The following is a 20163-nucleotide window of genomic DNA, read 5'->3' as shown; positions in this document are numbered from 1 at the left end:
TGGGAGCGCCAGACAGCAGCAGGGGCTCAGCGGCTCGCGAAGCAACTGCTCAGAGCACTGAGCAGGAGGGAAGGGGCCTGGGTCCTGGCCAGCCCGTGACTGGGACGCCCTTGGAGAACCAAGGGAAGGGGCTCCTGGAGAAAGGCTCCAGGTCCAGCAGCCAGGATGCTGGCACCATTGCTTTTCACCCTCCAAGGAACGGCCTTACAGACCCATGAGGAGCTGTGGGGCTGAATGCATCCCAACGCCTAGAAGATAAATATTTCTCAAAGGCACCCGGCCCTAATGGGCTTTTGGACTCAATCGTGCTGTTTTCACAGAATCCCATTTCTGTGAGCTGCCGTTCGGAACCTCCGGTCATTATCCCAGATGCTGCAAGTGGACACTCAGGGCGCCGGGGCGGGTGAGGGAGCCTAGTAAACTAGGTTCGACTTGGTTTCATCTGCAACTCAAACTAAAACACAATCATGATTGCAGCCCCCACCAATCAGAAGCGCGACCAGCCCAGGGGATTCAATTAAAATGCTAAATTAATTCAATTGAATAACTCCTCTTAATGACACATTCTTCTAAAAGGAAATTAGAGGAAATTTAAGATGTTCTATCTTTTTTTGACTGATTGGTGATGAGTACATTGTTCATAGCTCTAAAGAAAAAAATAAACGCAAAGCATCTGCATACAATAGACGGGGTGGGGAGCCAGCCTCACCTGCCACCAGCTCCAGCTTCTCACCGGGGTCCCCCTCGGAGTACAGCTTGGGGTGGCAGCGGTACCCGATCTGGCTGATGAGGCTGGCGGGCAGGGCCACCAGGTCGCGGCGGATGAGGACACAGGAGCGGCTCTCCAGCGGCACTGGCTCTGGCTTCTCTTGCACTGTGGGCACAGAACCCACCGGGTTAGGGCGTCCCCGGGGAGCCAGGGGCAGGGATGGAGAGGGGAGGACATCCTTCCGGCCCACCCAGGCAGCAGTCAGACCTGCTCTGCCCTCCTCGTCCTCCCTGCCCACCTGGTCCTGCCTCTGCAGGGAGGACCAGAGCGAACAAAGGAGCAGAGGAAGGCAGACGAGGGACACCCACCCAGGTCCAGGCCGCTCGGGGCCCTGCAGGCACCAAGCAGAGGCCTGCAGGTCATGTAGGAAGGAGGGCTTGGGGCGGAGGGGCGGACAGGAAAGAGAGCAGCCTGTGCAATGGAGATGGAGGGCAGGCGGGGGGAGGGGCAACCTCTGCTGATGGAGTGGAAGCTGGGAGAAAGCAGGCCCCAGACTGTCCCCCAGCCTGCTTCTCATAGCACGGCCTCCACAGGTGGGACGTGGCCCCCCGTGAGTGGGCACCTCCCCAGAGGCCGAACCATGTAGGCCTGGCCGGGCAGCAGCTCCATAAATATTTGCCAGCAGTGAAGCCAGGCAGTGGCAGAGCCGGCAGGGCAGACATGGTGTCTCCGCCGGCTGGCTCCAGCCCTTCGTGCCGTCTGGGAATGCTCCTGACAAACCACTGCTCGGGGGACAGTCAGGGACCCCTCAGCATGCCAGACCTGCAGCTGCGATGAGGACAGGGGTGGAGGAGGAAGTGAGGCCCCCTCTGCCGTCCCCAACCTGCACCACAGGCCAGACATCAAGCAGATGACTGCCTGGCCCTCTTGATTGCCCACCCGGGCCGGGCCTGGCCTGGCCACAGGCCTCCGGCAGGTCTCTTGCAGCCGGGATAGGGCTCCCCCCAGGGCTCAGAGAGGCGGTGGGGCACTTGCTGGGTGTCCATCACGCCCACTGCTGTGCCAGGTGCCAGAAGGCACAGGGGAGTGCCGAGAGGAGTGTGGGCCTGCCTGTTGTCCTCAGAGTGCCCACCAGGGGACTCAGCAGGCAGCCAGGCCAGGAGGGGGCAGACACCACATGGAGGCTCCCACAGTGGAGAGCACCCGGCCAAGCTGTGCACCCCCAAGTCCTGCCCTGCCCCTCCCCCATGTCCCTGTGACCCTCCGCATCTTCCCATGGGCACTGGCAGCCCTGCAGCCCCCCACGCCCCCCTCCCCACAGGGTCAGCAGGGGCAGCTTCCCCAGCCTCCCCCTTCAGGGCGCACGCAGCACCAGTCTAGCACTCCTTGCCCTGCCCAGACAGAGGGGAGGACAGGGCCCTGCCGCCCGCATCCCCGTGCCCCCAGCACATACGCAATTCTGGATCACCACGCCCCCTGCCCCAGGGCGGTCTGCCCTCAGCAAGTTGTCATCATTGAGAAATCACAGCTGCTCGGGGGTCTCCCCTTGCACACCTGGCTGAGCAGCCAGGCCTGCAGGTAAAGGCCAGAGGGCCCGTCCCTCCTCACCCACCCGGAAACAAGGGCAGGCTCTACCTGTGGGAAAGTCCCTCAGGCTGCACAGATGGACGCTCAGGGTGGGGTCTTCCTTGCCAAGGACAGTGGTTTTCCTCAGCAGCCTTAGTGGACATTGGGCAGGCAGGAGCGGGTGGCTTACAGAAACTTCCGGAATTCAGATAGACACCCAGAGGGCAGGGCTGGGCTTAACCTGCTCCTCCAGCTGGCCAGCTGTCCCCTTTGCACTGTGACATCCCCTCAGGGGTCACAGGAAAATTCAGCAGAGGCACCTGAGCCTGGGGAGGCCAGGCGTGGCAGGCCACACGGGGTGAGGCTGCGGTAAAGGGGCTTCAGCAGGGGGGCGGGCAAAGAAGGGTCCTGGGCAGACCCTGCCCTTACGCGCCTCAGACCCCCAGAACCTGGAGTAGCCTGAGCATGAATGAGCCCCAAATTGTCTTCACACTAAGCTCCCGTGGGGGAGGGAAAGGGGACCCCCTGGAAGGCCAGCATCCAAAACCCACAGGAGAGTCCCCCAGGAGAAGGCAGGTTGGTGGTTCCAGTCCTGAGGTCAGGGTCGGGGTGCAGAGTCCCCCTGCTGCTCTGGACCTGCCCCCCAACCGGGTCTGGAATCGCCCACTCTGGAGTCACCCAAATCTCCATCAGGGACCCCCAGGACACCCCTCCACCCTGTCCCCTTGGGGCTCAGCCCCTTTCCGGGCAGACACCGCCAGTCAGCACAGGATGAGGCCGGCACGCTGTGCCTTCAGTCTGGCCACAGCCAAATCCCAGGGTGAGAGAGGGAGTTTTCCCAAGTGAGCAGCCCCATGGTCGAGGCCACCGCACAGACCTGGGCAGTAGTCAGCGGTGGCCACTGGGTGGGGGTGGGGGTTGGGGGGTGAGGGGCATTTCCCAGCAGGCGAATTTGGGGAACGAGGGCAGGGGCAGATCAGCAGAGAGCAAGGAGAATCTTCCAAACCTGGAGTACCCGGGGGCTCGGGAGCACAGGAAAAACAAGCCAGATGATATTTTAAAACATAATTACCCGCCCCCGCCCCCCAGCCGGCTGGGATTACACCCGCAGACGCGGGAGCGCCAACGCTGGCGCCGTGGCATTTACATAAAGAGCGCTCACCAGCAGAAATCATCTCCATCCACAACTCTGCGTCCCGTGAGGTTTCTCTAAACAGAAGTCGTTTGCGCTGCGCAGGCCGCCCCCCCACCCCACCCCCCCACCCCCGCCCCAGCCTGGCCCCCAAGAGCCAGAGACTGTCAGAACCTGGGCAACCAGGAGGGCCTCTTCCATTCCTGCTTTGTCACGTGCCGGGTGCCGCACCAGCTAAAAAGACCCCCATTTGGAAAGGTGCCCTGAATTTCTTCACACCCCGCATCCCTTCCCTGGGCCCCAAGTTACCCACCGAGGCCTGGGGCTGAGCTCCAAGGGCTCCCCCTTCCAGGGGAAAGGCGGGGGGTGGGGTGCCCGAAGTACAACCAGCTTCTGGAAATCTCGGAGAGCTCATCACAGGGCACAGGGACGGGGCTGCTCGCCAGTCCCTGGTGGCCTCTGGACGGGTCACTCCAGAGCCTGGTCTCGAGGGGGCTGGGGGCTCTTTGGTGGGCTGTGGGCAGGGGCGTGGCAGCCTGCAGAGACCCTGCGGATCACACCCAGGTGCCCTGAGCGCCGGGGACTCGCTGGCCTCTTGTTGCCACCGGCCACCGTGGAAGGGCTGCCACCTTCACCAGCTCCGGCACTGCTGTCACCAGCAGCAACTGTGGTTTCCAGGACTGCAGGCTCCAAATATCTTGGCACGGTGAAATTTGGAGAAGTACGCAAGGGAGCTATCAGCTGTTCGCATGACAGGTGAGTGACTGTTCTCCACGTAGGAAACGTGAGTCACGGTCAGAAAGGTCACGATGGAAAGATCCGGAACAGTAGCTAATCTGGAGGCAGCAGCAACCAGGGAGGCGAAGTTGCCCTCAGACCACACCGGCCGAAGAAAAACCAACCGTGGACTCTTCTGGGCCTCCGACTGGGGATCCAGAAGGGCCCCGGTGTGCCTTCAAGGCCCCGAGGCTCCCTCCCTCGGTGACCCTGCACGAACCCAACCAACATGACCGTTTCATGGGGACAGAGTTTCAGTCTGGGAAGATGAGAAAGTCCTGGAGATGGATGGCATCTAATGCCACTGAACCGTGCACTTAAAAATGGTTATAAAGGTAAATTTTATTTTACGTACATTCTACCACAATAAAAAGTTTTTTTAAAAGAATGAAAGGAAGAAGGAGCAGGCGACATGGGGCTGGAGGGAAACCAGGAGGGTTGTGCTGCCTCAGCCCCCAAACTTTCCCAACCTCCCAGGGCTCAACGACTCAGAACCTGGACCCTCTCCCAAGGGAAAACCCGCCAAGGCCCCGGCCCACAGGACACTGCCGAGTCAGGAGGCCCCAAATGGCGAACCCCGTTCCCGTTCCTAGAGGCACAGTGTGTCTCCGGGAATCGCCCGGGTGAGACCCTGGAGCAGCACAGGCAGCCGCCCGCCGCCCTTGGGAGCCCCCAAAACGAGAGCAGCCACCCGTAGGACGGCGCCACCCTGGTCACCTTACGGGGCAGCCCTGCTGAAGGCGGGGAAGGGGGGAGAGAGACGTGATGTCCACTCCAGAAAAAGATGTGCCATTTGTTAAACAGGTGGCAGAATAAGAAAATGAACCCTCGCCCTAATTATATAGAAAAAGAGAACTTAAAACCAAACGGAAAGAAAAGTGCTGAGTCACACTATCTGACGGACTTGCCCTAAGCTGTCGTGATGGAGCCTGTGGGCACAGGCCACGGAGACACAGTGTCCGGCCAGCGACAGACCCGCAAACACGCCCGGGGGATCCGGGACAAAGGGGCACACGCCACTCCGGGGAGGAAGCGACAGCCTGTAGGACACAGGGTGCCGAGTAACCAGTCATACCCAGGAAAACCCAAACCCAAACCCCCGGGTCTGAACCACACACCTCATGCAAACATGAACAAAAATGGCTCGCAGACCTAAGTGTAAAACAAAATGTAAGCTTTTAGAAGAAAATCTTTGGGATCTTGGGTTCAGACTCCAAAAGCACAACCCGTAAAGAATTAATTGATAAACTGGACTTCATCAAAATGAAAACCTCCTGTCTGCGAGATGAAAAGACAAGCTGCCTGCAGACGGGGAAGAGGTTCGCAAACACATATGTGATGGAGGATTCGGATCAAAAATCTAGGGAGCACTCTCAAAACTTGACAGAAAGAAAACGAGCAACGCAATTTTAAAAACGGGCAAAAGATCAGAACAGACATTTCACCAGACAATATACCGATGGCAAATTAGCACCTGAAAAGACGCTCAACATCATCAGCCATTAGAAAAATGGAAAGTCAACCACGACCTATCAGAACGGCTAAGCTGGAAACCCTGAGCATCCCCAGGGCTGGCGAGGATGCGGAGCAACCGGAACACTCGTCCGCAGCTGGTGAGAACGCAGCGCGGCGCGGGCGCCCGGCAGAACCACCCAGAAGCGCCTTATAAAGTTACCCTTAGCACACGACCCACCAATTCCACTTCTGGGTATTTTCCTGGGAGAAATGAGCGACGAAGACTGTGTCCACATGGAAACCTGGACCAGAATGTTTACATCGGCTCTGCTGACAAAGGCCCCAAAGGTCCCGATAGGTGAGCAAAGTTCCACCCACCCACAGGACAGGTCAGTACTCAGCACTGACAAGGAACGAATTATTGACACACAACTCGGATGAGCGTCAGATCCGTTCTGCCGAATGGCAGGAGGCAGTCTCAAACGGCGCCATCCTGCGTGATTCCACTTGTGCGACACTCTCCACAAGACAAAACTATGGGGACAGAAAACAGAGCAGGGGCTGCCTGGGTTTGGGGTGGGGGTGGGTGACTGTTGGGGGCAGCATGGGGAAATCTTGGTGGGGTGATGGTTCTGTACAGTGAACACTCAGGCCGCACAACCCCTGCACCCAGGCGGCCTCCGCTCACACAGACACGCCCTGGGTGGGCAACCACGCCCAGCCCTGCAGCCGCCAGCTCAGCGCCAACCTGACTGGCAGTTTCAAAAGGACCACACGCATGAAGGACATCCGTCCATTCGACACAACCGTGTCAGCATCCTGGGAACAGAGCAGGTGGCACTTCCTGCAGACGCACTCAGTCAGGCCCAGGGAGGGGTAGGACGGGGGAGGCACCAGAGAGTGGGGGTGTCCGGGGTCATCATTCTGTCTTTTATGTGCCAGCATAACCATGACACACCACTGACTGTAAGACGCATCCCATTGGATGGATGTTAAACGTGGGGACACAACGCATTTAGAACCAATGTATACGGTATGTTGGATACAAAATAACACGTCTGGCAGGGCAAGCCAGGAAGAAAGAATAAAGGTGAAAACAGAAACATGAGGCCCAGAGTGGGGTGGCCTGGCCTGGCCTCCTGGGAGCCAGGACAGAAGGGGACACTGGGTGGGCCCCTCGAGTCCTCCTGCTCAGGAAGGTACAGGCGCAGCTACTGGGGAGATGGGGGGTCGTGAGAGAGCAAACTCTGGACACACCCCCGAGGGAATTCCCCCCAGTGCAATCCAGCCCCCAGACCCCAGCTGTGCCCTGACCCCTCTGGGTTGTGGCTTGGAACATCTGAAACGCCCTCTGGGCATCTCCCCATCCAACCCCGCCTGCTCCAACCACAGCCACTGCTGCCTCTGCCACACCCGCCACACATGCCATACCCGCCACACCCACTGCCTGGCTGCTGCCCCTCCTAGACCCAGTGGGTTCTGCTGTTGTCACCTCCTGCCCCCAAGTCTGGTCCTGGGGAACCCCAATAGTCCTCCGACTATCTCCCAACCCTCCCAGAGCAATCCCAGCAGCTATTCTTTGTTCTTGGTGAAGAAGACTAGCCCTGAGCTAAGATCTGTGCCCATCTTCCTCTATGTTGTATGTGGGACACTGCCACAGTGTGGCTTGATGAGTGGTATGTAGGTCTGCAATCGGGACCCAAACTCATGAACAGTGGGCCACCAAAGCGGAGCTCTCAAACTTAACCACCATGCCGCCAGGCCAGCCCCCAGCAGCTGTTCTTACTGTCAATCTGACCACATCCCTCTTCCGCTCTCCATCCTTCCATCAATTCCTCGGACTCGTCCAGCACTGTCCTCACGACACACCCCGCCTCCCTGTCCACCTGTGGACAGGCTGAACAGATCACGGTCCCCCACAACAAGTGACACTAGTGGCTCTGCAAACACCAGCAGGGCTCCGCGTGCACTGGGAGTGTGTTTGTGAGGAGCGTGTTTGTGAAAATGCACGCACGTGCACGCTCTGTACAAGAAGAGACACCCAGGCCGCGAGGCCGACAGCAAGTGTCTCTGGGGGACGGGGCAGAGGACCGCACGGGAGAATGACTTCCCGCTGTGTGATCGTTTCACACTCTCTTAGAGAATGAGCAGACAGTAGCTACACAAAAATAAATGCATTTAACTTGTAAAATACCCCAGAGATGCCCACCGTGGCCACGAGGGAGCAGTAATATCAGACCAAGCCCCTCGTCGAGAACAACTCTAAAAGCTGCGTTACAAGCCAAGGTGCCCGGACTTGAGGGCCAGGCCCCTGAGGAGAGGGAGCGGCCGCTGTGCAGCTGAGCGGAGGTGGTGGCAGGCCCTGAGGGGGACAGACTGGAGGGGCTCGGCCTGGAAACTGGCATTCTGGGTGCGATTTCCCAACTTTCCTACGATGTATCTGCTGACCACTAACAAGCAGCAGATTCAGAAAAACTGCCAACAAACTAAAAAGAATTAAGTTGGGAATCTGGTGTCTCACGTATGGGCTGGACAAACATTGGAGTTCGGGGCCCATCCTGGAGGGGGCATTTGGGGGACACCCGGGCTTTCAGCCCAGACCCAGAAACAGCTACAGACCAGGAGCACCCGCCAGACTCACGCCAGGGGGCCGTGGCACCGCGTGACAAAACGTGATGCCCCTCACTCAGACTCTACGTCAGTTCCCAGACCCTCTTTGGAATAACACTGTTTAGAGCTTCCAAAATGTTTTCATACAATGTCCAGCATTCAACAAAAAATTACCAGGGATATGAGAAAACAGAACCAAATGATAAAAGCTGTAAGTTGACAAAAAGACAGATCAGACGCATAGGTAATCCATAACAGCCAACAGGCACACCACCTTCCAGCCCACTGCTCTTCCTATGTGCCACCAATGTAGGTAACGAGATGGAGAATTTCACCAGAAAACCAGGATCGATAAAAAGGATCAAATCCTAGAAAAAGGACTGGCTGAAGAGGAAATTAAACAAAGCCGATGAGAAGATTTGTGAACCGGAAAATAACTCAATACAAAATATCCAGATGGAAGCAGAAAAGGAAAAAAGTGGAAAAGTCAGAAAACAGAATAAAAGTCACAGGGAATCTGTGGGATGTGGGGAAAGCACAGCACCCGGGTGGTGGGAGCCCAGGAGAACAGGGCGCGTGTGGAAGCTGGGGCGACCGAGACGCCCCACAACTGATCAGAGACATGGAGCCTCGTGCAGAAAAGAGCCCAGAGCAGCAGGAGAGGGGGAGCAGGAAGAAATGAAGAGCACTGGAAAAAAATAAACGTGCAGATAAATATGAACACGATTATTTAAGACAACGACAACAGAGGCTGGTGGAGATGAAAATGTCCACACAGCTAAAAGCGTCGCAGCAACTGGAGGAGGGGCAGATGGCCAAGGTGACGAAGGCCTTCGTGCAGGGGGCTCTTGGTCAAGGAAAACCAGGGCAGGATGGCTGCTGACGTCCCCAACCCTGCAGAGAAGAGTACAGACGTCCAACAGACGAAGGAGGGAAGTAAACAGACCGAGAGAAGGGGGAAAAGAGAGACACACAGACGATCAGAGGGGAGAATGGAAAGCTGCCTGTACGATGGTCTGAAACCCGAAGATATCAGTAATTACATGAAAGGGAAGTGGACTAAACACTCCAGTTAAAAATTAACGTCTGTTGGAGCCGGCCCGGTGGCGCAGCGGTTAAGTTCGTACGTTCCGCTTCTCGGCGGCCCGGGGTTCGCTGGTTCGGATCCCGGGTGCGGACATGGCACTGCTTGGCAGCCATGCTGTGGTAGACGTCCCACGTATAAACTAGAGGAAGATGGGCACGGATGTCAGCTCAGAGCCAGGCTTCCTCAGCAAAAAGAGGAGGACTGGCAGTAGTTAGCTGAGGGCTAATCTTCCTCCAAAAAAAAAAAAAAAAATTAACGTCTGTTAAGACTGGACCAAAAAAAAACAAACCTAAGAGACAGCCTTAAACAAAAGGACAAAGAGATTGACAGTAAAAGATGGCAAAGCTGTACCACATTACCCCCAACAGAAGGAAGCGGGGCAGCTGTGCTACTGCGAGACCACGCACACGTTATAGTGTCCAGGAGAGAATGTCACAATGGTCAGGGGGCCGATGCAACCGGAAGAGAAAACAAGCCTGGGATGAACACGCACCTCGTAACCACAGCAGAACTACGAGAGGAACAGAGAAATCTAGAACCAAGAGTGGAGACTGCCAGGCACCAGCTCTCATGGCACCCGCTGAACTCGCTCCCAGCCGGGGGGACCCCAGGAAGGGTCTCTCTCCCTTCCTCTTGGGGTTCTTCCTCGGTTCGGTGTCGCGACTTTGAAAGGAGACCAAAGTTGAGCGTTCAACAGCACAAGCTTTATTCAGTGGCCCACAAATGAAGACGTGGTTTCCCGCCAGCTAAGGAGGCGTGTGAGGCTGGTTCTGCGCAGGGCTGTGGTTAATGTCCCAGGGGTCGGCGGGCCGGGTAACATTGAGCCAACAAAGGAAGACAAAGACATCTCTGAACCAGGAAGCAGGATCTGACTTAACTTTCAGTACGGTGGATTAGGCTGAATGATGCAATTTCTTTCAGTGCACACGGAACATAATGCTGGGGGCACGAGGTGAGTCTCGGTGAATCTCAGGGCAAGGACGTGGTCTGAGTCAGTCTACGACCACAGGGACTTAAGTTAGAAACTGTAACAAAAAGATGACCAGAAAACCCAAAACACATTGGGAAATTAAGCAACATATAACTACATGACCCAAGGGTCACGGAAAAAAAAAAAATCACAATGCTTTAGAAAATATTTGAATAGAATGACGATGAAAATACGAGATATCAGAATGTGCTGTTGGACAGAGTCAAGCAGAGCAGACCAGGAAATGGACAGCCCTCGGTGCACGGATTTCAAAAGCCTGAGAAATCAATGATCTAAAGATTTATCTCGAAAACTAGGAAAAGAAGAGCAAGTTAAACTCAAAGGAAGTAGACGTAACTTGAAATTAAAACACATGTAAGCATAGAGAAAAAATCCAAAAGTTGGTTCTTTGAAGAGACTAATATGATGGAAAATCTCTGGCAAGTCTGAATGAAGAAATCTTAGGAACAAATTCGTGCCAATGAATCTGAAAAGTAGATGAAGCCTGCAACCTTCTTTAGAAACACAACTTACCAACACGGACATGGGGAGAAATAGCAATCTGAGTCTGTCCTGCAGCTGGTAAAGACAACAAATCTAAATGAGCTTTTCGGGCAAGGAACGCCCAACTGCAAGGGCTTCACCTGTGAATTTTTTTGAACATCTTAGAAACAAACAGCACAATCTTATAGACACGCTTCCAGATCACTTTAAAAAAGAAAAAGGGAAATAATTCTCAATTCATTTTATTTGATAGCAAAATGAGTCAGGATCTTAGAGGAAAACCAGAGGGCACATTCTCTCTCGTCGACATGGTGGCAAAAACTCTAAAGATAACGTTAGCCAAGGAGGAAAGCCGGGCTCGTCCGCAGCTGGCGGCATCTCACGAAGCAGACCTAACCCCCCGGCTTTCCCCGCTGTCTCCAGGCCCCGGATCACAACTGCCCCCTCTCTGACGTGGGTTTAGGGTCCCTGCACCAGTGCCCACACTGTGTGTGCTGGCGGGGGGAAGGCGGCACTTACCAGGTGTCCCAGTGCTCAGACCTGGAGCTCAGGACAGCGGGGGTGGGGCACCCTGCAGAGCCCCTGCGGTCTGCACTCAGGGCCTGGCCAGAGGGGGTGGCTCCCCTCAATTTAGCAACTGCTGGACACCTGGCCTTCCACTTGCCTTTCCTCGGAGACGAACACAGAGAAGGGCCTCACATCTCAGGAGAGGAACCCAAAGAAGGGCTGAAAAAATTAGGGAGTTGAATCCAGAAGTCTGTAAAGAGGATGCTCTATGCCACAGCCAGGTTGAACGGAGGCCAGGAATGAAAGGTTTTTTTAATATTTGAAAAAGCAACCAATGTAATCTAGAACATTAACAGAGCAGAAGAGGAAAACTATACACCCATTTCAATATCAAGAGCAAAAGCCCCGGTTAAAATTCAACACTTACTTACGAAAAAAAAACCCCGAAAAACTCTTAACCTAGGAAAAGAAAGGAATTTCCTCAATCTGACAAAGTGTGTCACAAAAAGCCTAGAGAAAATATCCTCCTCAAAGATGACACATTGAAAGCTTTTCCTGAGTTTGGAAACGAGATGGATGGACAGGAAGCCCTGGCCAGCACAGTCAGGCAAGAAAGGAAATAAAAAGGTTAAGAATAGAAATAAATAAAATCGTCATTGTTAGCAGAGGACAGGATTGTATACAGACAGCGTCCAGAAGAATCTGCAGGGACACCCTTAGAATAAATGTGTTTAATGAGGGGGCCAGATTTTTCTAAATAATCCAATTTCCGTCTACGTACTAGCAACACACAATAAAAAAAAAGAAACTTAAACACCACGTAAATTAAAACAAGAAATGAATTTCTAGGAATTAATCTGAAAAAAAAAAAAAGAGCTGAGAACGACAAAAATATTCCCAAGAAAAATTGAAAAAGATGTAAATAAAAGGAGCCATACACCCAGTGCGGTGAGGGAATCAGCTCGCCTCAGGCGGGCCAGCAGTCACTGAAGCGTCAAAGCCTCTAGTCAGAGAACAGCAGAGCCAGAATCCTGACGCTGGAGGACACACACAGACACAGAAGAGAGGAAGGCTGGAGAACCCTAGGTGTTGAATTCGATTTGGGGACATTAGTACGAACCGATGATTTTCCAGATATTTAAATTCCCAGCTCTGGCTGCCAAATGGGTATAAAAACAACGACACCCCAGTAGCAATAAGCAAACCGGGCACGGAGATGCTGGTTTCTAAATACCACTCCCCACTCAAAGGAAGTCAGCTGACTCCAGGGCTGGGAACAGAGAGTGTAAGATGAACCTGGAATATTCTGCAGAACAAGACAATATGAAAAATGCTTAAATAAAAACCCTATACTAACACTAAATAAATAATAGCAGTAAATGAAGGAATCAAACAAAGAAGGAGGATGTGGGGAAGCTCTTCCCTACAAACGACAGCCAACTAAGAAGCGTGGGAGTCATGGAGCTAGAAATCACCATCTCACAACCATCAGAGCAGTAATCGATCCAGGCAAGCATCGTCAATAAATACGAAAAGTGAGGACGCGGAGTCTCTTCACCTGGCAGAGCCCCCCGTCCCGGCTGCCCCCCCGCAACCACATGATCAGAGGCAACATCACCAGCGCCGAGCCACTGTGGCACCGTGTGCCTCCTGACACGACACACCGAGAAGGACGCGGCATCGCTTCCGCGGAATCTGGCTGGAATGCACAACCTGAACCCGATCATGAGACAAAACCTGACAAAACCAAACAGAGGGACATTCTGCAAAATAACTGAACCGTGCTCTTCAAAAAGGAGGGTGTCATGAGGGATTAAGGCTGAGAAACCATTCCAGAATAAAGAGACGAAAGAAAATAACCACAAATGCAACGTGTGATTCTGATTTGAATGCAACAGCATTGCTGGAAAGGACAACATTGAGACGACTGGCGAAACAGAAACATGCTCTGTGGATCATCTAACAGCACTGAGTCGAAATGAATTTCCGGAGTTTTGAACACTGTATTGTGTTTATGTAAGAGAATGTCCTTGTTTGTAAGAAATGCTCAGTACTTGGGGGGCAAAGAAGCATATATCTGCAACCCGCTGTCAAATGTTTCAGGAAAAAACCCTACACATTTTAAAAGAAAAAGAAGAATAAAGCAAGTGTGGCAAATTCTTACCACTCAGTGAGTGAAGGGTACACAGCAGTACTTTGTACCTATCTTGAAACATTTCTGTAAATTTAAAATGATTTCAAATAAAAGTGTTTGTTTTTTTTAAAAGAACACACAGAAGAACACCGCAATGATCTTGAGGTGAAGGAAGATTTCTTTAAATAACATAGAAAAACTGCTATTGATACAGAGAAAAAGTTAATCAACTCTACTCCATTGAAGTTACACTAATAAAATGAAAAGGCAAGTTGCAGAGTGGGAGAAGCTATTTATGACACACATATCTGACCAAACAGGCCTATTCAGAGCACACAGAGCTCACGAAAAGTCGTAAGCAAAGGACAAGTCCTTCCACAAAAGTGTGGGACAACAGATTCACATAGGCTTCGCAAAGGAGGCTGTCCCCACGACGGTCACCGCGGAATTCAACTGAACTCCACTGTGAGACTCAGGACCACAAGCTGCAGGCGCTCAACAAAGGAACACTGATAAGGTCTCGCATCTATTAAACAATTAATAGATAAGTGAAGAACCACAAAAAGGCAATGGATCCTCAGGAAGAGAAAAACCAGTCAGCAGAAACGAATCAAGAAATGACAAAGAGGAAAGCATCAGCAAAGGCTTTGAACCAGCTGTAAAACATGAACAGAACTTAAAAAAAAAAAAGGCACCCAATGAGCAGAGAAATGGAAAGTATAATGGGGACAAAATGGAACTGCAGAGATGAGTGAACATGAAGAAACAGCGAAATAGAAACAGAAACTAATCCAGGGCCGGCCCGGTGGCACAGCAATTAAGTTCGTACGTTCCGCTTCTCGGCGGCCCAGGGTTTGCCGGTTCAGATCCCGGGTGCTGACATGGCACCGCTTGGCACAAGTCATGCTGTGGCAGCATCCCACATATAAAGTAGAGGCAGATGGGCATGGATGTTAGCTTGGGGCCAGTCTTCCTCAGCAAGAAGAAGAGGATTAGCAGTAGTTAGCTCAGGGCTAATCTTCCTCGGAAAAACAGAGAAGAAAAGAAAAGAAACTAATCTGAAGCCTAGACAGGAAAAAAGCTAAAAATTAACAAATGAAAAGCTTTGGCAACCCCAGGGACAAAAACATGTTTAAGTGGAGCTCTGGGCGGAGGGGCATAAAGATATTTGAAGGAATAACTGTATAAGCATGCACGTCCAAAAGCTCAACGAGCCCTAAGCAGAATAAACACAGAGAGAACCACACGGAGGCACATCATAACGGAATTGCTGAAAACTGGAGACAGAAGCAGCTTGAATTGAAAAGACCCACACACACAGAGTGACACGGAGGAGAGAGACTGCCATTCCCGCGGGAAAAAGTGCAGGTCAGGACACAGGACAACAACACCTGCTGAGCGAAACACAACCTCAACCTCGAATTCTAAACCAGCAAACATCCTTCAAAAATGGCAGCAAGAGGCTTAACAACAAAAAAACAAACAACCCGATCAAAAAATGGGCAGAGGACATGAACAGACATTTCTCAAAAGAAGATATGAATATGGCCAATAGACACATGAAAAGATGTTCATCATCGCTAATCATCAGGGAAATGCAAATCAAAACTACACTAAGATATCACCTTACACCCGTTAGATTGGCAAAAACATCCAAAACCAAGAGCGACAAATGTTGGAGAGGTTGTGGAGAAAAAGGAACCCTCATACACTGTTGGTGGGAATGCAAACTGGTACAGCCACTATGGAAAACAGTATGGAGATTTCTCAAAAAGTTAAAAATAGAAATACCCTATGACCCAGCCATCCCACTAGTGGGTATCTATCCTAAGAACCTGAAATCAGAAATCCCAAGAGTCCCTTGCACCCCTATGTTCATCGCAGCATTATTTACAATAGCCAAGACGTGGAACCAACCTACATACCCAGAAACTGATGATTGGATAAAGAAGATATGGTATATATACACAATGGAATACTACTCAGCCATAAAAAAAGACAAAATTGGCCCATTCGCAGCAACGTGGATGGACCTCGAGGGTATTATGTTAAGTGAAATAAGCCAGTCAGAGAAAGACGAACTCTATATGACTCCACTCATAGGTGGAAGTTAATATATTGAGAAGGAGATCTGATCGGTGGTTACCAGGGAAAAGGGGGGGTGGGGGGAGGGCACAAAGGGGGAAGTGGTGTACCCACAACATGACTAACAAAAATGTACAACTGAAATCTCACAAGGTTGTAATCTATCATAATATTAATTAAAAAAAAAAATACCACTGAAAGAAAAAAACAAAATGACGGCAACAACTGTACAATGAAAACGGATCAATTTTACTTACATAAATTACTTCAATAAGGCAGATTTTTTAAAAAGGTGATATAAAGAGGGGTCAGCCTGGTGGCATAGTGGTTAAGTTCATGCACTCTGCTTGGTGGTCCAGGGTTCGCAGGTTTGGATCCTGGGTACAGACCTAGCACCACTCATCAAGCCATGCTGAGGCAGCGTCCCACATACAAAACAGAGGAAGATTGGCACAGAGGTTGGCTCAGCAACAATCTTCCCCAAGCAAAAAGAGGAAGATTGGCAACAGATGTTAGCTCAAGGCCAATCTCCCTCTCAAAAAAATAAGTAAATAACAAAAAATGAAAAGTGATATAAAGACCTTTTCATAATTTTCCAGAATTCATTACTAGTCCATCACTAGGATGAAGAAAAGTTAAGGGAAATTCAAGCAGAAGGAAAATGATACCAGGTGGAAACTCCAATCAATAGAGTGTGAAGAACTGGAGAAGGTAAAAATGGGGGTAAACAGAAAACTTTTCTTCATATTCTAATTTCTTATTCTAATTCTAATTTCATATTCTAATTCTAAATTTCTTCAAAAGAAAATTGGACATCCACGTGGAAAAAAAGTTAGAACCTCGACCCCTACCTCACACCTTACACAAAAAATAACTCACAATGGGCCGTGGACTAACCACAAAACCCAAAGCCGTAACACATCTAGAAGCAAACAGGAAAAAATCCTTGTCATCCTGTTAGGTAAAGACTTAAATACAACATGAAAAGCATGATCTCTATTATAGGGAAACCACCAACCGTTCAACTTTCATCAAAATTCAAAAATGTCTGTGAAAGATACTATCAAGAGAATGAAAAGACGAATGGCAGGCTGGGAGAAACTGTTCACGAATCACACATCCAACATGGGACTTTTCTCTAGAATATATAAAGAACGCACGATACGCAACAACACTCAACACTCAAAGAACCCAATAAGAAAAGGGCAAAAGACATGAGGCAGCACTGGACCAGAGCAGATATACAGACGGCAGAGAAACACGTGAAAAGAGGTCCAGCATCATTAGGCATCAGAGAGGCACAAATTAAAACCACAACGAAATAACACCAGAAAACTATGAGAATGGCTTTAAAAAAAAGACAAGCGCCAACAAGAACCTGGAACGGCTGGAACTCTCGTGCACTGCTGGCTGCAACATGAAATGACACAACTACTTTAGACACGAGTGTGGGCAATTTCTCATAGTTAAAAATACACTTACCATACGACCCATAGTCTTACTCCCCGGCTAACTTACCCAATGGAACTGACAACTGAAGTGTGTGCAAAAACCTGTACACAAAAGTTTGTAGCTGCTTAACTCATAATTACTAAAAACTAGAAACAACCTAAGTGGCCTTTAACCAGCGAGTGGATAAGTGAAGCATGGTATAGCCACACAGCGGAATATTACTCAGCAGTAAAAAAGGACGAAAGACAAATTCATACAACAACATGAATGAATCTCAAACGCATACTGCCTCTAAGGCCACATGCTGCGTGATTCCACTTATGCGAGAAGGTGGTCGCTGGGACTTATTGGGAGGGGAAAGAAGTGATTACAAAGGGGCCGCATGAGGGAGTTTTTAGGGGGACGACACTGTTCTGTTTCTTGATTACAGAGGTGATCACGTGATTATAGGCACCTGTTTAAACTCAGAGACACGCACACCAAGAGAGTAAATTTTAAAAGTGATTAAGAATGGAAAAAAGATAACTGGCTGTTTCAAGTACAAATGGTAACACAGAATAAGGCTTATGGCCTATGAAGACGTGAAATATATGACAAGTGTACAAAGCGCTGGCGGGAGGAGTGAAGACGCTGCTTTAAGGTCTCAGTTACATGAGGGTATAATTTAACCAGGAAAGCGCCCTGGGGCCAGTTGAAGAGTGCTACAAACGCTGAGCGGCTGAAGCACAAAGGAGGCCTAACCACCAACTCAACAGAGGAGCCGAAGAGGAACACTGGGAAAAACGCAGCCAAAAAAGGTGCGGGGAAAGAGGGAAAAGGAAAACAAGGGCAAATAGCGAGATGATAGACTTGAAGCTAACTCCATCGAAAAGTACACTAAATGTGAGTGATCTTAAGACCCCAGACAAAAGCTGCCAGACTGGATAGAAACGCAGACCTCAGCCACACGCCGTCTGCAAAGGGGGCGCGTGAAGACACGGGGGGGTTGACAGTGAAGATGCAAAGAACCAACACGCAGAAATACCAACTATAAGGGAGTTGGAATGGCTGCACTCACTTCAAAGTAGACCAGAAACGGATGAGCTGGGGCCAGCCCCTGGGCCAAGTGGTTATGTTCACGCACTCTGCTCCGGGGGCCCGGGGTTTCGCTGGCTCATCAGGCACAACCAGAAGGACCCGCAGCTGGAATCTACAACTATGTGCTGGGGGGCTTTGGGGAGAGAAGAAGAAGAAGAAAAGAAATGGATAAACTGAAGAAAGACACAAATTACCATGCCTGGAACAAGAAGAAAGAGAAATCTATGGAATAGTTTATATTTAAACCAATAGAATTTGTAATTAAAAACCTTCCCCCAGTTAACAATGACAGAAACACCGTAGGCCCAAGTGGCTTTGCTGGTGAATGAATTCTATCAAACATTTAAGAAAGAAGTAACATCAAACTTAGACTTCTTCAGAAAACAAGAGAGAAGAGAACATAAGGTCAGCATGATCCCGATACCAAAACCGGACAAAGTCATTGTAAGAAAACTACAGATAATTAACCTTCATGAACACAGACGCAAAATTCCTTAAGAAAATACTGGCAAATTGAATCCAGCAACATATAAAACTAAAATACACAATGACCAAGTGGGGTTTATCCCAGGAATGCAAGAGCGGTTCGGTATTTGGAAAGTAACTGATGCGATACGCCACATTTGTAAAATTAAGGAGAAAACCCACACACTCGGTTTGATAGATGAAGAAAAAATATTTGATGAAACTGAAATCTGATTCATGATTTAAAGAACAAACTCTCAGAAAACCAGTGAGCCGCTGGCAGGCGGATGTTAAACACGCTCCCCTTGAATGACGCGATGGTCCCACCGCTGCACGGGTGCTCACAGCAGCGTGACGACAGCAGCCCCACGCAGGAGGCCACCCACACGTTGGGACCGGTGGCACGTCCACATCATGGGAGAATTCTCAACCAACCAAGAGGACCTAGAACCACACGGGCGAATCTGGAAAAAGTCAAAAATAAAAGACTCCGTTCTGTGTGAGCCCACTGACGGATTCCAGAGAAGGCAGAAACCACAGGCACAGAGAGCGGAGGGTGGGGCGGGGGCTGGGGTGGGGGACTCGGCGAAACATTTTAGGAGAGTAAACGGTTCCGTATCTTGACAGTGACTGTGGTACCCGAATGATTACAATTGCCAAACGCGTCACCTGTACGCTTGAAATTGGTACATTTTATCGTGTATAAACACTTTCACAAAACAAAAAGGAGGGAGAGGAAAAGGCAGGGTGGACGCACGCAGTGCAGACGGTCTCGACTGCATTCTGCCGATGAGAGAAGCCAGACCAGAGTATGCACCGTAGGACTCCATCGACGGGACGTCCTAGAACAGGACAAGTATCCAGAGTGACAGAACACAAGGCGGAGGCTGCCCGGCCGGGGTGCGGCAGGGACTGCCAGGGAGGGCGCGAGCCTCGAGGGTGACGGAAACGTTCTCCAGCTGATTGTGCTACTGGGGCCACACGCCAGCCTCAAATGGGCACATTACACCCATTTCACGGAGGTCTGTCAGTTATACCTCAATAATTTGGTCTGAGAAGAAGGAACCTTTGGGTGTCCAGGTGGTTGAGGGTTAAAGGTGACATTGCAGAGGTGCCCTGCCCTGCATCTGCCCTGGCAGAGGCTGAGGACCAGGGAGCCAGGGAGGCAGGGAGCTCTCGGGGACAAGCTGTGGTTGGCAGCTGGAGCACCTGGCCCTCAGGGCAGCCTGGGCTGGCCTCTGGGTGCTCGGTGGCACAGACACCAGGCTGGCACCTCCTTCGTCTGGCCCGAGCTACCAGGAGCTGCCTTAAAAGGCCCCCCACCTCTGCCTGGGCCCCAGCCTAGCCAGGCCAGGGACAAAAGCACAGCTGGCCTGCTCCCTGGGCCCCCTGGGTTGGCGTGGGTTCAAAGAATGGACACCCGGCGCCAGCCAGGAGGCGGTGTGGGGCAGTGGGGAGTGAGACCTGAAGAACAAATCCAGCCCCTCTCCCTTCTCTGTGGGACCACCAAGAGACAGCCCTTGAGTTCTGAGCTGCAGGCGGGAGTGGCCTCTGACAGGCATCCCCGCTGGCTGACCAGCCGGGAGGTCCTGCTGGTGGGGCGTCGGGCCGCAGTGGAGGGGGCGGACGACCG

General features: G+C 51.3%; 1 protein-coding gene across 3 annotated transcripts in view; it reads right to left on the bottom strand.

Annotated features, from left to right (window-relative positions):
* Positions 1-20163, bottom strand: part of NACC2 (NACC family member 2) — a 76194-nt gene that overhangs the window by 8766 nt on the left and 47265 nt on the right. For all 3 annotated transcript variants that reach the window (XM_023629357.2, XM_070251381.1, XM_001495977.6), the window contains exon 3: positions 710-874. In XM_023629357.2, the coding sequence (XP_023485125.1) occupies positions 710-874 (165 nt within the window). The remainder of the gene's footprint in view (positions 1-709; positions 875-20163) is intronic.

Source organism: Equus caballus, chromosome 25, assembly GCF_041296265.1.
Source record: "Equus caballus isolate H_3958 breed thoroughbred chromosome 25, TB-T2T, whole genome shotgun sequence".
Lineage (NCBI taxonomy): Eukaryota > Metazoa > Chordata > Mammalia > Perissodactyla > Equidae > Equus > Equus caballus.
This window is presented reverse-complemented; position numbering and strand designations above follow the sequence as displayed.